The sequence below is a fragment of the Dendrobium catenatum genome, unplaced genomic scaffold (genome assembly GCF_001605985.2).
Source record: "Dendrobium catenatum unplaced genomic scaffold, ASM160598v2 fragScaff_scaffold_542, whole genome shotgun sequence".
NCBI classification, from domain to species: domain Eukaryota; kingdom Viridiplantae; phylum Streptophyta; class Magnoliopsida; order Asparagales; family Orchidaceae; genus Dendrobium; species Dendrobium catenatum.
Genome location: NW_021319004.1, coordinates 2,249,530 through 2,265,476, shown reverse-complemented (window position 1 = coordinate 2,265,476; position 15,947 = coordinate 2,249,530). Strand labels below are relative to the sequence as shown.

General features: G+C 36.2%; 2 protein-coding genes across 3 annotated transcripts in view; one reads left to right on the top strand and one right to left on the bottom strand.

The window, feature by feature from the left end:
* The first annotated feature begins 5,282 nt into the window (after positions 1-5,282).
* Positions 5,283-11,395, top strand: LOC110099322 (probable WRKY transcription factor 2). The gene is made up of 6 exons (XM_020826430.2): positions 5,283-5,438; positions 5,853-6,352; positions 6,787-6,975; positions 9,017-9,792; positions 9,872-10,030; positions 10,595-11,395. The coding sequence occupies exons 2-6, from the start codon at positions 5,894-5,896 to the stop codon at positions 11,163-11,165; spliced, it is 2,154 nt and encodes a 717-aa protein (XP_020682089.1). The 5' UTR covers positions 5,283-5,438; positions 5,853-5,893; the 3' UTR covers positions 11,166-11,395.
* A 165-nt stretch (positions 11,396-11,560) lies between these two features.
* LOC110099321 (chloride channel protein CLC-f) overlaps positions 11,561-15,947 on the bottom strand; it is a 31,420-nt gene continuing 27,033 nt past the window's right edge. The window contains exons 8-9 of one of the 2 annotated variants that reach the window (XM_020826428.2): positions 13,819-14,051; positions 11,561-12,062 (exon numbers count right to left, since the gene is read on the bottom strand). In XM_020826428.2, coding sequence (XP_020682087.1) covers positions 11,987-12,062; positions 13,819-14,051 — 309 coding nt within the window. In that variant the 3' untranslated portion in view covers positions 11,561-11,986. Of the gene's footprint in view, positions 12,063-13,818; positions 14,052-14,130; positions 14,253-15,947 lie in introns of those variants that run through there. The other variant, XR_003700661.1, reaches the window with a different exon arrangement.

Genomic DNA, 15,947 nt, shown 5'->3' with positions numbered 1-15,947 from the left:
AGATTGTTGCGGATCTATGGTTTATGATTTTGATGATAGCAAACAATTCTTGTTTCTCTACGACTACTTTCTACTAACATTTCAGGTTCACATGATCGGACTGTAATTTGGAATCAGCTAAAGATTGGGTAGATCTGAGTTAGTTTGTATCTTTTTTTCCTTTCTTGAGTCTATTATATTTGGTGTGGAACCTGATGTTTTATAACTTGGAAGATTTTTTATTTTTCCCTAAAGATTTTTGTTTTTGGTAACATTGTCCGGGATAATATTTATATCAGCCTGGATGATCTGTCCAAAAGCAAAAACCTTAATTAGGGCATCCTCATTAAAGCAGCCATCATAAGCTGATCGGCCTAGACGATACTTGTATCGGCTAGGACGATAGGCTCAATTCAGAAAGAATCAACCGCCATGATCAAATTAGGTATTCTTTATTTTAGGCAATTAGCCAGGATGATATACAAATCGTCCAGGATGATCTAACTCAATTATACCTAAATTGATCTGGTATATTTGGAAAGCATTAATGGTTGATTTATACGATCACATCGTCCGGGACGATCGTAGGACCGATTGGGATGATGGCCTGGATGATTTACATCGGCCAGATCTATTTCGGGCGATGATCAGGATGATTGAAATTGATTTTAAACTAATTGTCCGGGACGATCGTGATATCGTCCAGGACGATGTAACCAATTTTATTCTGATCATCCCAAATCGTCCCGGGCTGATGTGCTTATTTTGTACTGATCGGCCAGGATAATATGTCTATCGTCCTTGATGATAAAGTCGGCAACTTGCATTAATGAGTTCATTTTGAGATCTTCTATTTAAGTTTTAGCAAGGCACTTTGTAAGTGTCTTTGGCATCCATTATAGCTTCGTTCTTTTGGGAGGAACTTGAAGAGAGAGCTTGAAAGGGAGTGAGGAATGGGTGAAGTCTGAGAGGGAGAAGATCCTGTAAGGGGGGACTCAAGGGAGTGTGGAGGGGGATTCCACACGATTGCTCCGACAGACTTGCACCTTAATACCGTCGGATTCAAGGCTTTTCTTGAGGGAAGTTCACCAAAGAAGAAGATCTTTTTGTTGTCAAAGGACCCGGTGACTCCGCCGCACCGGGGAAGGTGAAAGTGATTTTGTAAGGGCTTCTCCGCCTAACTGTGGGGGCTAAAAGAGAGACACTTAGTTTAGTGCAATACTTGGAGGGTGCCTCCAAGTAGTGGACGTAGGTCAAGGTTTGACCGAACCACTATAAATATGGTGTGTTCTTTCCTTTATTACTTCCGCATTTAATTTCCGCATTTGGTTTTCTTTGTGTTGATATTGGTTTTGATTTGTGTTTTGATTTAAAGATTCTTTTTTACCAATTCACCTCTCTCTCTTTATTAGCTTTGAGCCAGTTCATAGGGCCTAACATCCCTAACAAACTTTTAAAATCTCTTCTTAAGCCCAACTAAATCAAATTGATGGTGGCGTTATGTCCCCCATGAACCAATGCACCTACCCTAATTAACCCAGCTCTTGGGTTAACTTATTAGAAATTAAACTAGACCAAAGTGGGCAAAATCACTATGGGTTGAGCCATTTCCCAACCTATACCTCGCCATATCCAACTAACACTTCCATTAGGAGACCCTACCTCCAACACACCTACCCTAGTCAACCCAACCCTTGGGTTGACTTGGGTCAACCTCTAGGCTAATCCAAAGTGGACAAAACCACTTTGACATGAGTCATTTTCCACCACAAACCATATCTGACCCAATTGAAACTTGCATTGGGTGGCCCTTAACATAATGCATTTCTCACCTCAATCCCATTGCCTTACTCATCCCATCTTGCACCAAAATGGACCCAAACTATATAAGTTTGGGTCAACTTGAGCATCCATATTGATCTAGGCTCCCTTATAGCCCATTAGCCTTTCAATCGAGCTCGCCATATCCCTAGTAGCCTTTCCACCTCTAGTTTTCCCCTCCACCTTGGGCCTCATCTAAAGCATTTCAAGACCTAAGTTTGTTGGGCTTGAGCTTATGAGACCTTGGGAAGATTTCCCCTTCTAGTTGACAAGCATCACATTATTCCCCTGATCAATCCCAGCCGTTCATCACCATGGCCGAAGCTTGAATAGGGCACTTCCCTCCATAATGCCTCATTCAGTCCATGCCTTTCAAAATCATCCTCTAGAGCTCTTTGAGCAATCCCAAAGTATTCTCTACCTTCCTAGTTGTTTCTAGCCATCATCTCAAGTAAACTTTAGCAAATAGTCTCCACCTTCCTCTTGAACTCCTACCTCCAGCGATCCTTTAGCTTTGGTGTACGAAGGAAAAGTCTTCGCCTTCATCCCCTTAAGCTTCCTCATAAAAAAACCTATTTATTGGGGCTTTCTACATGATGAGATCCTCTTCCCGAGCTCCTAGTTAGGTAGTGTCAGTCAAGTATGAAACAAATTGTCAATCTATTAGAATAAGATCATTGGATTGATGGTTTGTAATGTCTTAATCCTTCCCATGACGTTTGGTTGAGATTCACTAGTGGGATCTCTCAGATCATTCTAGAAAAGCTCTATGATTTCAAGCACCTACTGGACGATGAAGAGATAATTCTAGCTGTTGATCAGATTAAATCTTGTGGTTCCAAAGCCATAATAGTCATAGTTAGATGATCAATTATTTGATAGCTACAACCATTTTCATGTTTATATAGTTAGCACCAATGATTGGCTGTCAAATTAAAGTGTGCCCGTATTTAAAAGGGGCACTAACAATGTAATTCTGGTTCAAATAAATCCAAAAATAATGGGAAACTTCAATATCTCAGTCCACTTAACCAAATTAGGAGCTCTTAGGCTCATTAGAAAGATCTCAAAGAGATCTTCAAAAGCCCTATAATCTCAAGTTGTGATTATTTATGAAACTTAATTAATTATAGTAACTATCATAGGGATATTTTAGGCTATTCTTGTAAAATTGAACTCACCACAACTTGAGACTTTGGATAATTTGATTTGGGCATGTCTTTGATATGTCAAAATTTTCTTTCCCCTATTTGAATTATCTAAGGGCATGTTTGACTCAATTTAAGCTTAGGGGTCATGGTTTGAACCTTAAGTTTAAACTGGCTTTATGATCTATCAAATGGGAATTAGGATTTGAGCTTTTGTGTGTTAATTTTTCTTAGGATAGGGAGTTTAGAGCCACTAGTTTATGATCTATCTAATGGGAATTAGGATTTGAGCTTTTATTTTTTAGGATCTTATAGGAGGAAAGTGCATGTTATGTAGTAGTTTTAGGATCTAATTTATATTTTTAGAGTCATTTCTTCCTTTGAATTTTTATACAGTTATGACTAATTTTTCTTATTCTATTTTGTAGCTTTGTTTGTAGCCATGCACTATTATTGTATATGCACCTTGATGATGTATGAAAAAAGGATTTTTGTGGATGAGTTTCTTTTTAGTTCTTTGAATTTTATTAGCAACTATATCCTTATTGTTGTAAGTTTAAAACTTTTTATGAAGATTCTAAAACTTTTTCCAAAACTTAGATCTAGGGTTCACTGGTTGCAAGCCACATGAAAAACTAAAGAATGATTTGTGATAACTTATATATGAATATTTTTCACTTGTGAAAATAAAATAGATTTTCATATACATTCATTATGTTTGTTGTTATACAGGGTGTGACAAAATGGTATCAGAGCAATACACCAGCTAGAAGATGGGAGCTCCACCTTTAGAATTCTATCTATATAGCGAATAATTATGTGCTAATTAAACAGATAATGATATCAGTTATTTAAGTGGGAGAGATTATAAAACTTCTTAAGAAAATAAGGTTAAACTCTTAAACATCAAAGAATCTTTTAGTATAACTATTGGAATGTTATTAGAAACTCCAAAGTGTGTGCTCATATAGGAGAACTCCTAGGATGGGTGATCACCTAGAAAGTTACACAAAAGGAAAAAACTTTGAGGACATTCAGCTTAAACGAGCAATATCTATGGTTAAGAGTTTGGTCTACTGTAAAAAATGTGCATTATATATGAATAGGGAGAACATTCAACTTAAAGAAAAATTAAATTAAAAGTCTATTTCCACATACTCTCTCTCTCTCTCTCTCTCTCTCTCTCTAGAGAGAGAGGGAGAGAGAGAGAGAGAGAGTTTCATTAGAGCTTTAATTTATATTTTTTCTATTTATTATACTTTAATGAAGGTCCAAAAGATTATATAGTTATAAGCATTAGCTAACTAAAGTTTTTTTTTTTTTTTTTTGCAGATAATGATGTTAGAGCTACATGTGACTAATTTTGGTTATCATATGCATAATGAACCACATGAAAAACTAAAGAGTGATATAAAGGCAAATGGTGAACATAAACCATCAATTGAGTAGTGGATGATTATGATTCCATAAAGTGATGATGATCTATAACATATACACTATAATGTTATAGGGATTCTGTAAGGTGTGGACATTACTTTTATTTGAAATAACCATATGTCTTTTCTTGAGTGGCTAAAAGAGGTGATGATAATTATTATAAAATCTAGGAAAAAGTAGGATATTATGAAATTCATGCAATGAATTCTATAAGGAGACCAAATACTATGGGCAAATTTGATGGGGTTTGATCTTATCAATGGCTTTTAAATATTATAGTCAAAATGGCCCTGTGATGAGATATGAGTGATCTACCTCAAAAATTTTGGAAGGTCTACTCCTTTTCAATCGTTAAGGGAATAGAATATGTCGACATTCCACTAAATAGGTCAACACTCCTCTATGAAGGACTAATGTCGAGAGCCTCTACCATAGTATGGTTCCAAGGTGATTTGTATAGGGGTAAAAAAATGCCCGAAGGTAATCACCATATATATGAGTTGACCTGACTAGCAGTGATTGTGGAAGGGTTATCTTTGGTATGAATAAATATTAATAATCATAATGTTTTTTTTTTCATTTTGCTTATAAATATATAATAACTTAATTGCAAAATTATTTATATTTTAGTAAGAAATGCAAATTTTGAAATAATTTATTGTTTTCGCGTGTAGATTTTTCAAATCTATAAAATTGTATTTGTCTCAATTGAGACCTAACTAAAGATGAAAGAAAAAAAAAATATATATCAAAACTGAGTGTGTTGCCAGCAGAACGTGCACTTTTCTCGTACTGCAAATAAACAATTTTGAAGGAGCAAAATACAAAAAAGGGAAAGGTCTGCAAGCGCATGCGATAAAGCGTCATATTCCACAAATACTTATTTACCGAAGGGCTTTCTTACAAGATTTGCCATCACTGAAATGGTGGATAAGTCCTCCCTCATTAATGCTTTCCTTTCCTTGCAACTGAATCGTTCCCATTTCTCGCTTTGCTGGGTCAAATTAGCCCGCCGCATAACTCTCTAAGGAGACAGAAGGACCTATTGCCGGGGTATTCTTTCCGACACCTGCGGTCTCACTCCGATCTGTCACTGAAATCCTCGTTTTTACTGTTTTTCACATGTTCTTTTTCAAACTTACAGCCTGAGAGCTCCGAAGAGAACAATCATGGCTGTTTTGTGTTTGTTAACCTTGCTAGTTGATGTCCGAGAACTCTTTTCGATGTGTTTTTTGGTTTTGCCTGCAATACAGTTAGTGGGTAACTGTATTTCTTGGTTGATTTATCTGGAACCCTACGCTCCCAATCTCTGTTTCTTGATAACTTTCAAAAAGATTGCTGCTTAGGGTCAGAAAAAAATCGGTTTTTGATTTGTTTTATGTGCTCTTTTTTGTGGTTAATTGGATAGGATCTCTTGTGTGAGTTTAGGGTTTGCTTCTGATTCCCTCAATTTGTTTTCTTGATTAGGGCGGATGTGTTGAGGTTGTCGTTGCCCAATAGTGCGAGCGATGGCCGGGATAGATGACAGTGTCTCCATTTTCGCAGATTGGGCAGCTTCCAATCCCAGTCCGAGAACATTTATATCAAAATTTTTCAATGAAGATACTTGCTCAAGACCATTTCCTGACCTAGGAGATAATACACATTTTGGCTTTGCGGAGCCTGAGAATCACAAATCAGCAATGGTTAACAATGAAGAAGTGGAAAAACCTGCTTTGGTTCACTCCAGTGACATCTTCTTGGAACCAGTTCAGTTTAATGTTTCCAAATCAAGCTCAAAAGGGGCTTTAAGTGAGAGGATGGCAGCTAGGGCTGGTTTTAGTACATTAACGGTCAATACTAGCAGAAATGGAACAGAGAGTGTGATTTATTCACCTTCAAATAAGCGTTGTTCGTATGTGTTGCTTTCACCAGGTGTCAGTCCGACGACATTGTTGGAATCTCCAGTTTTCCTTTCAAATGCCATGGTAAGAATGTTTTTAATGTCTATGAATTCATTTAAATTACGAAGAATTTGGCTGATTATTGAGTATAATCAATTGATGCTGAAGTTGCATCTGAAATGCTTTCTCTCTCTCTCACAAAAAAAAAAGAAAAGACAGTTTGGGTTTTTCTTTCATCATTAGTGATCACGGTTGCTTAGCCAAGTTAGATTCAGAGTGTTAATACAGTATTTTTTTGTAGAAAATAATTTTTTGAAAAGGCTTCACTGATGCATGAAAGCATCTCTTCAGAAAATTGTCTATCCAATTATTGTTTTATTAGGAGAATGATAGTTGTACTGCAATAATTACTAGAACTATGTTCAATATTCTGTGGTCCTTTCAATTATTTGTGCCGTTTCTATTTGACTTCTTCGAGCAAGCAGTATCACATACATTTGGTGTGCTTATACTTGCAGGCGCAACCATCGCCGACCACAGGGAAATTTCCATTTGCACGTGCCGAGGACAGTAACATGTTTTCAACCTTAATCTCAGAAGAAACTGACAAAACTAATGTTCAACTGATTGAAGATGTTCATGCTGATGCATTTACCTTCCCTCGCCTGGGTTCAAGTTTTCCTTTTTTATCGCCTTCGGAAAACAAAGTAATGCACTTTAGATACTTGACAATTTCTTTTTTCGTAGTTCTTAACTTTCTCTTTGAAATTTCAATGAACGCATCATTCTGCAACTATGTTGTGCAGTAATTTGAATTTATTTGTCATTTAATGCGCTCCCTTAGTTCATTGGATTTGAATATGCCTTTTCTGATGTCTGATTAACGCGAAAGAAATGAGCTCTTATTTCTAACATCATATGTATGTTAAGTCATGTTGATATCTAGTTGGTTAAAGGCCTCTTACACTGTGTAAGGCACATAGATCCTCTCTGTAAAGTATATTTTTTGCATTATCATCAATGCATATGATCATCTATCTGTATTGTTGAATGGCTTAAATATGGTTATCGGTTTCCCCCATTCATACTTTTTCATACTTTTGGTTGATTTCTTTGTACTTTCAATAAAAATAGTGATTGCGGTTTGTTAGATTATGCATAAAAGATTTTCACAACTATGTATGCTAGGTGCATTAGTTCAAGTCTTTCAAACTAATAAATTTCAAGATGGTATATTTCATAAGCATGGCATATTGAGACAAAGTAGTTTTGTATAGTTTAAAGGTTTCATTTTGTTGAATGAATTCCAGGCTCAGTAGTATCTTTTTCTTGTTGCAGCTATCAGTTTTGAGGTGCCGTTTGGTCTAAAGCAGAGAACCATAAGCCTTTTATTCTACCAAAACAACTAAAATACCGTGGATAAGCTATTCCCACTTTGGTGGTTTATAACCATTTTTTACTTGATTATGAACTTTATCCCACCAGACTGTTAGAATAGAGTTTATTTCCGAAAATCATTCTCGTCCTTCTAGAGATGTAAAATTTTATACTTGCTCCATTTACTTGTGTATACATGATGTTTAAGGATAAATCCAATTGCTGCGTATTTATTTTGTATTATTAACTTTTAGATAGTAGACCTGATTAGAGAATGAAATAGTGAATACAAAGAAATTGTTCACCAATCTGCAGAAGCTTTGCCCACCAACTTATGATAAGTGGGAAAACAATTTTGTGATGCTGTTGTAACCAAAATTTGGTCAAAATTGGTTTTAAAATCCTTGGATCTACTTTGAAATGAGTGTAATATGTAGATAATCAATCAACTCTTTTATTGTATTTGTTTCAAAGCAAAGTTTAGAGGTTTAAAATTGATCTTGATCAAAATTTGATTAAGATATTTGACCTAATTTTCTTCTGATAAGTGTATTGTGAGTTTTATTAGCAGGGTGTTCATTACAACAACAATAACAACATCAAGCCTTTGTCCCATTACGTGGGGTTGGCTATATAAATTCTTTTTCATCATTGTGTCCTGTTAAAAATCAAATTCTCATTTGAATCTAATAAAGAAAGATCATTTCTAATATTTTCTAACCAAGTCTTTTATTCCAGGGTGTTCATGGAGGTAAAAAAATTATAGTTATTTGGCTAAAGTTTCCCTGGAAATATAAACCTGTATATTTTGCTATGTGCTATTGTTAAAAGGTTTCTTGCGTAGACAACTGATCAAAATAATAAATATTACATCGTTATAAAAAAACGCCTGAACGATGTAATAATCAGACCTTATTTGTGTTTTATTCACCGCTTAGATGATTTAAGGATCCCAGTTTAAATCAAGGGCAAGAACAACAAGTGAAGACCATTGGCTGCAGTTAACTCTTTTCATATATGCATCTCAGTGTTTTGAGAAACATCAATGATGAAGATAAACACAGCGCTGAATTCTATTAGGTTTATTTTCAAGTTTACCTATATAATCATTTTTAATGACTTCATAAATATGATAGATCTAGAAGAACTAATGTTTCAGTTTTTGAGCAATTTATGATATCTAAAAGAACTAATCTCTAGGAAATAATTCCTTTAAGTGATCCAGTCCCTTGCGTGCTGGGAGCATGAAATAGGCTTCTCTAGCCATTAAGATTAAATATTTCACTTTTTAAACTCATTGACTAATGTTGGGATACCAGACCTATTGTGTAAGTTCGCTAACACTTAGTATATTTCTTTGGTTTTTTCCAGTTTGCTTTATCCATTGAAGAAGAGCGGACCTTAGTAAACATGGGCTCTTCTCTTCAACCAGATCTGAAGCAACCAGTTGGCTTCACAGAGGCATCTGAAGCAAAAGAGATTGCTGAAGATGTGAAAGCTGATTCCTTCCTGGCTAATGAAAGTTCTCCTCCTGATGACAATCAGAATGTAGAAACAGATCCAAAAGGTGGAGAGTTCTCATCCATGGCTTCCAGTGCTGCAGAGGAAGATGGATATAACTGGAGGAAGTATGGGCAGAAGCATGTTAAGGGTAGCGAGTTCCCTCGTAGCTATTATAAGTGCACTTTCGTAAATTGTCCTGTAAAGAAGAAGGTCGAAAGATCTCTCGAGGGGCATGTCACTGAAATAGTTTACAGGGGTGCTCACAATCACCCCAAGCCTCCTTCTAACCGCAGGTCATCAACATCATCTTCTCAATCATTCAGTGATACACAAATGGACAATTCAGATTATCATGTCATTAATGCAAATTTTGATGGAAAGCCCACATTGGTAAACGCACAAAATGGAAATGGAGGATCAGAATGGAGGGGGGATGGCATAGAAGCAGTCTCTTCAACTTCTATTGCTGAATTTGCGACTTCTAATTCCATGCAGACAATAAGCGGCTCTCGATATGATGGTTCGGAGGCCTTAAACTTGCCATCAGCAATGTCTAATGATGAAGAGGAGGATGATGGAGCAACTCATGGCAGTTTCTCAATGGGGTGTGATGCTGAAGGGGAGGAAATGGATTCAAAAAGAAGGTGGTTTGTTTTTTTAAGACAAAATTGTTATAGGTCATAAAATCAAAATTTATTGTTTGTTGGGTTTGCCTGTCTTCAGGAAACTGGATTTGTGTACTATTGACATGAGCGCTGCTTCAAGAGCCATGCGAGAACCTCGTGTTGTGGTTCAGACGACTAGCGAGGTTGATATCCTCGATGATGGCTATCGATGGCGCAAATATGGGCAAAAGGTTGTCAAAGGAAATCCAAATCCAAGGTATTTTTACCGGTCAAGCAAATTATTCTTCAACTAGGAATGTGCAATGCATAAGTTTTACATCAATTTTTTATTTTTAACAAAATGTTGAAAACAAATTCATACACGAATGATTTGTTGATGATGTTAATTGTAGTTGTTTTGAATGTGCTCCTACTGTCTTTTTAATGCAAATCACAACTTATGATATTTCCTTGCATAAAAAACTTCATTAATTTCCTAAAGTTATTGTTTTTCCAAGCCTAAGATCATTACCAGCAGTAACAACCTTCACTATTTGAGATTTTCTTTCATTCATTGTTGTGAGTTTTCTCATCTTTAGTCAAATTAGGTTTTGAATTTGAAATGGAGATTTATATGTATACCATTGAATTTTTATATATTAGTAATATTTTTTTATTTCATTTAGAGATTAAAGTGTCATATAAATAAATATAAATACATAGCAATATGTATGTAAATTCACCTAGTAGATCCCTTCTAGATTTGCCCTTTAGTATTGACAAATACAATGAGAAGTTTATAAACAAAAGTTGAAACATTAAATCTTGTTCTACAATCCAGGAGCTATTACAAGTGCACGAACCCGGGATGCACGGTCCGGAAGCATGTAGAGAGAGCATCACATGATCTAAAATCTGTTATCACAACATACGAAGGGAAGCACAATCATGATGTTCCCACTGCAAAAACCAGCAACCATCAAAGCACGGGTTTGTCGAATTCTACCGCAACTGGGATACATCCGACCCATAGCCTGCACCGCAAGGCTGAACCAATTCAAGAAATCCTGATGAGGTTTGAAAACCATGCTCCAGTTGATCCCTTTGCATTGCCTAGTAGAGATCCACAATTTGGTACAGCAGCAGGATTTGCTTTTGGTTTTGGTCACCAGGGTTTGACCAGCCTAGGGATTGGAAGTTTGGGTCCAATGGGGCCATTGAGGATGCCAGCTTTTGCTCCAGTTCAGTCCTATTTGGAACATCAGAGGAAGGTTGATGATGGAGGGTTTATCATACCAAAAGGGGAGCCAAAAGAAGAACCAATATTGGAGTCTGATCTGCCATCAATTGCCAATGCTCCTAAAGGATATTATCAGTTTGCAAACAGATTATCTCTTGGACCTTACCTATGAATCAGATAGAGAATGCTAGTTCTTTCTGTTGCAATGTATACATCAAGTTATTTCTGATAAATTTAGCATAACATTTTTATATAGGTAGAAAGAAGTTTGTGTTAGGAAAAGGAATTATCTTGTTTGGTGAATGGAAGAACTTACCAAATGAAATTATACTAATGACAAATGTTGTGCATTTCATCAAAAACAAGTGTTGGAGGAAGAAAGTTTTAGCTGGTTAGCAGTTTCATCTCAGATGAATTATTTTCATTCTGCATATGATTGTCGTTCGTATACTCTTTTTTGCAAAGTAAAATGGCATTAATACATGATCTGCAACTCATGAATGCATTTATATTAACAAGCAGGCTTTAGATAACGTTGCAATAACATAAAAGCGAGCATTATAAAACTTGTAGAAAAGAATATCAGGACCTGTAATAAGATTAACAATCTGAATATTGTAGCCCTCAAGCACTATATATAGATACCTGACATATACATGGTTCCCTTAACAGCTTTTACTGTCATTCAAAACTAAAAAAAAAAAAAAACTCTGCACATATCACAAAAGAATATAAGGACTGGACGGCCCAACAAATATGGCTCCACCCCCCATCGAGAAGTGGAGTTTGGCCAAATTTAAATGAAATTCAGTGCCTTAAACATGTTGATGAAAAATTTATGATACAGTTTGCATTGTGAAAAGGGAAATATAATCATAATAGCCATTGAAGTCGGGCATTAATACCGCTAATAAAATTAATGCCACGAGAACCAAAATTGCTGAAGCAGAGCTGTTAGCTAGTTGGATACTCCATTCTTCAGATTAGACACGCTCAATGGATATTTGTTGTTATATCTTGATGTTCTTCTCTTTGTTGATAATAGTTCTTCCTGTGCCGGATTTCCTCTCTGCATACAAAGTAATACCAATAACGATTATTTATGGTTTTCCTCACTATATGTGGGATATTAATAATGTGGCAGAATTGCTTTTGCCATTTGGAATATGTAACAAAATTCCAAAGACAAAGAAAAGTTTGATTACAATCATTGTTATCAAAAGATGAGCTAGCTACGAAATAGACGCCTACTAGATGATGAAGCTTTCGAGAAAGATGCATTGAAGGAGGCCCAAAATTGCAGAGGTCCCTATACAAAATGGCCCCACTTCAACCCTGGTTAAATCGGAAAAGACAGTACTCTGGATGTAAAATAAAGAGAATAAAAAAAAGGTAACCACAGTGTCAAGAAATCATTGCGCAATCTGATTGCATATGTTTTGTGAAGTTTGACCATCATGGGCTCTTTCCAAAGTTTAGTTGAAATTTATGCGAATTATATAAATATATATTATAGATTACAATCCATTTTAGAAGAAAAGTGGCTATTTATTCTGCTACATCTTTCATTATCCATCAATAATTTTGGATGACCAAGATTTAAGCAGAGACATTCATAATGTTAAAAATAGCTAACAAGTTATCTTTTTTCCACAAATTCTATTCCAAATTTTTTTAGACATGGTGAAAGATGTGCAAGAATAAATGATTCTATTCATCTTAAAAGATAGTAATCTCTCTCTCTCTTTATATATATATATATATAAGATGTATTTCATAAAACTCTAACTAAGCTGATTATCCTTCATAGGTTCAAGTATAGCATAAGGGAGAAGTTATTGATAGTTATACTGTGTGCTGGAAATTTGGAATACAAAATGTTAATGCTTGCGAAAACTGAAAAGAGTAAAATGAACATATTAGACTGATTGTGGGAAAAAAATATTAAAGATAAAATTATGACAAAAAGATTTTGGTCGTTAGTTCATAAGATGCACAAAAAATGTGATTATGCAATTTCTAAAAGGGAAAGAAGATAAGAAGAAGATCAAAAGTAACACCATGTAAAGTGGCGTAAAAAGAGATGCCAACACATTCAACACTTGAGAATAAATGAAGATTTCATAAACTGGACCTAATAGTACAAATAAAGCTTAACTTATTATTATGATGATGATGGAATGTAGCTTCGCTTTTTCTTCTTTTGTAGTACGTATAAAAATTTGTTTAGACAATTAAAATTACAATCCCGTTATGTTGATACAAGGTTGCAGTAATAAAAATATGAAACATATTAGAATTGAAAAAAAATACTAAATACACGTGATAATATTCATATAAAAATGTATAATTTCAATCTCTCTAAAATACATGGCAATGTATAATTCCAATATCTCTAACAAAAGTATCTTCAGATGTTAAATAGGAAGAATATGTCAAGGAAGTATCTTCAGATGTTAAATAGGAAGAATATGTCAAGGAAGTATATGAGCTGTAAATCGAGATTATTAAAGACAAATTTCTAAGAAAATAATATTTCATACTTTTTTTTCCAAAAACCTGATCTCAGTAGGACAGTACTAGACATTATTAAGTTCAATCATCAATATAAATCATACGCAAAAGATCACCGAACTGAACAAAAAATGAAATATATTAAACATTGGATATCAAGGCCGTATTTCAGACCCGTCTAATATGAAGTGATCATGTAAGTTCCAGTCCTGTTACCTATATAACTAAGGTAATAAAGCAATTCTTTGTCTGGTATAAGAAATAGATCAGGCATATAACATGCCAACATAAGTAGCTGAACGACTACCAACCTGAGACAGCGTTCAATTGCATCATAATTAAGAAGACCAACAAGCCTGCGCTTTCCATAATTTATAGTCTCTCTGCAGCGTGCAACCACTGGCAACTGTTTGATGCCTTTGGCTTCCATGAGCTCCTTTGCAATGGTCAGATCTGTGTCTGGAAAGCAGGTTAAAATTCCGCGTTCGACACCTCGATGTTGAAACCCTCTTGTAAAGCATGATGAAATTTGACAGGTGTTGATCTGCATTGAATTTTCGGAATTAACATATGCTCTATGAGAACATGTTAAAAAATGATCGGGGAAGTGCCTTGTACACAACCGGCATTGGAGATCAGATTTTTATAAGAAAAGGTTCCACATAATTCTAGGAATGGGATATGATGCAGACATATGGTAGTGAAGCCAATAAAGATGCGCTCTTCAACATAAATCATGCAAGTCCTATAACAGCAATCAAAATAGCTATAAGAACGACTTGCAAGTGAATCATAAATGCAGGGAAAGGTAAATAAATATAGGCTACTACAAATGCCATGCCACAAAACCTTCCACAACTACTACTAGAACCAAATTGAAATGAAATGAAGAACTGAAATATCTTGCAAGATTGACAGCATTGTAAGATATCATTAAAGAACAAGAAAATCAGGTTATACAGTCAAAGAACCTAGATGAAGCATCTGCGGTGGTTGGTTAGGTGAAACAAAGAGTCATGCGATAAGAAAAGAAAGACTTTTGAATCATAAATTCAACTTCATTTAGCACCAGTCAACTTGTCATAATTAGCTATAATTGCTGGGATTTGGCTTTTATGAATGCTTCTTCACTGATCCTTTATGCTACTTCCATCTCGGGTTGGACATGCTCTAGTTCTGGCAGTAACAGTATAACTATGCCATAACCACCCTTCCACCCATCAAATCCAATTCCATCATCGAGGATTAATACTTTCTGGTTTTGCCTGAATTAAATCCCAGCATCAGTATTGGATCCAACGGCAGGAAAGTGATAATTGCATGGCCATTACTGTAGAGGATCTGAGCCCATGCATTTCCTATATTCCAGCGGTTGCCTTTTTAGTTCTTCAGTAAGTTACATGCTATATCCTTCTAAATACTATAATCCTACCCTATTTCCTATATATACCCAAACATTTACTAAGGGTTAATTCGGACATTTGGCTGACAAAACTGTGTTGTGTAAACGAATAAGCAGACAGCAAAAAAATTTCTTAACCACCCAAAAAAAGAGGTTTATGCAAAAGGAATTACGGTTAAGTTTTTATTCTAAACAGTTAACAGCAACCATTAAAAAAGCGGAAGATGAGTCCGCATTGAGTCGCGCCTCAAGTCGAGGCGGAAGTCATGCGTATCAGGGCTTACGCCTCGAACCATCCAGCGAAGCCTACGATTTTTTCGCACAAGGCGTACGCATTAGAGCGTAACGCCTCGAGGCAGTATGAGGCACCGCCTCGAAATTTTTTCTTCGGTATATATATAAATACGACGCAGCCGATTCGTGTTTGTGTATTCGCGTATAGGATTAGGGCTTCCTGTGAGAATTGAAAGGCGAACTAAAGGCGAAGCCGTGAGGGAAAGAGACGAAGCCGTGAGTGCAGGAGACGAAGTCAGAAGGACACGACGCAGGAAACGAATCCAAAAGCAATAACGGTTTCGAAAGCAGGAAATGAAGCCGAAGTTGTGAGTGCAGGAAACGTTCAGGCCTCGGTTAGGTCGGAAGAGCAGGTGAGTGGTGTTGTGGCCTTAACTTTGAGGTGTAGTAAAGAAAGCTTGAATAACTCCTGATTCGGCTTTCTTTCATTCGTCCGCTCAGTACATGCTCGGTACCGCTAAGTACATGCTCGGTACTAAGCCAGCACCGCTCGGTACCGAGCGGTACATGCTCGGTACCACTAGATACACGCTCGGTACCGAGCAGTATATGCTCAGTACTGAGCGGTACATGCTCGGTACCAAGCAGTATATGCTCGGTACCGAGCTGTACATGCTCGGTACTAAGCGGTACATGCTCGGTACTGAGCATATACAACAAGCATAATTTCAAAATTACTCTTATAATAAAATTTTGTTCCGCAGCGCCCCCGGAAACTCCCGCAAGGGCGCTGCCCCCGGAAAC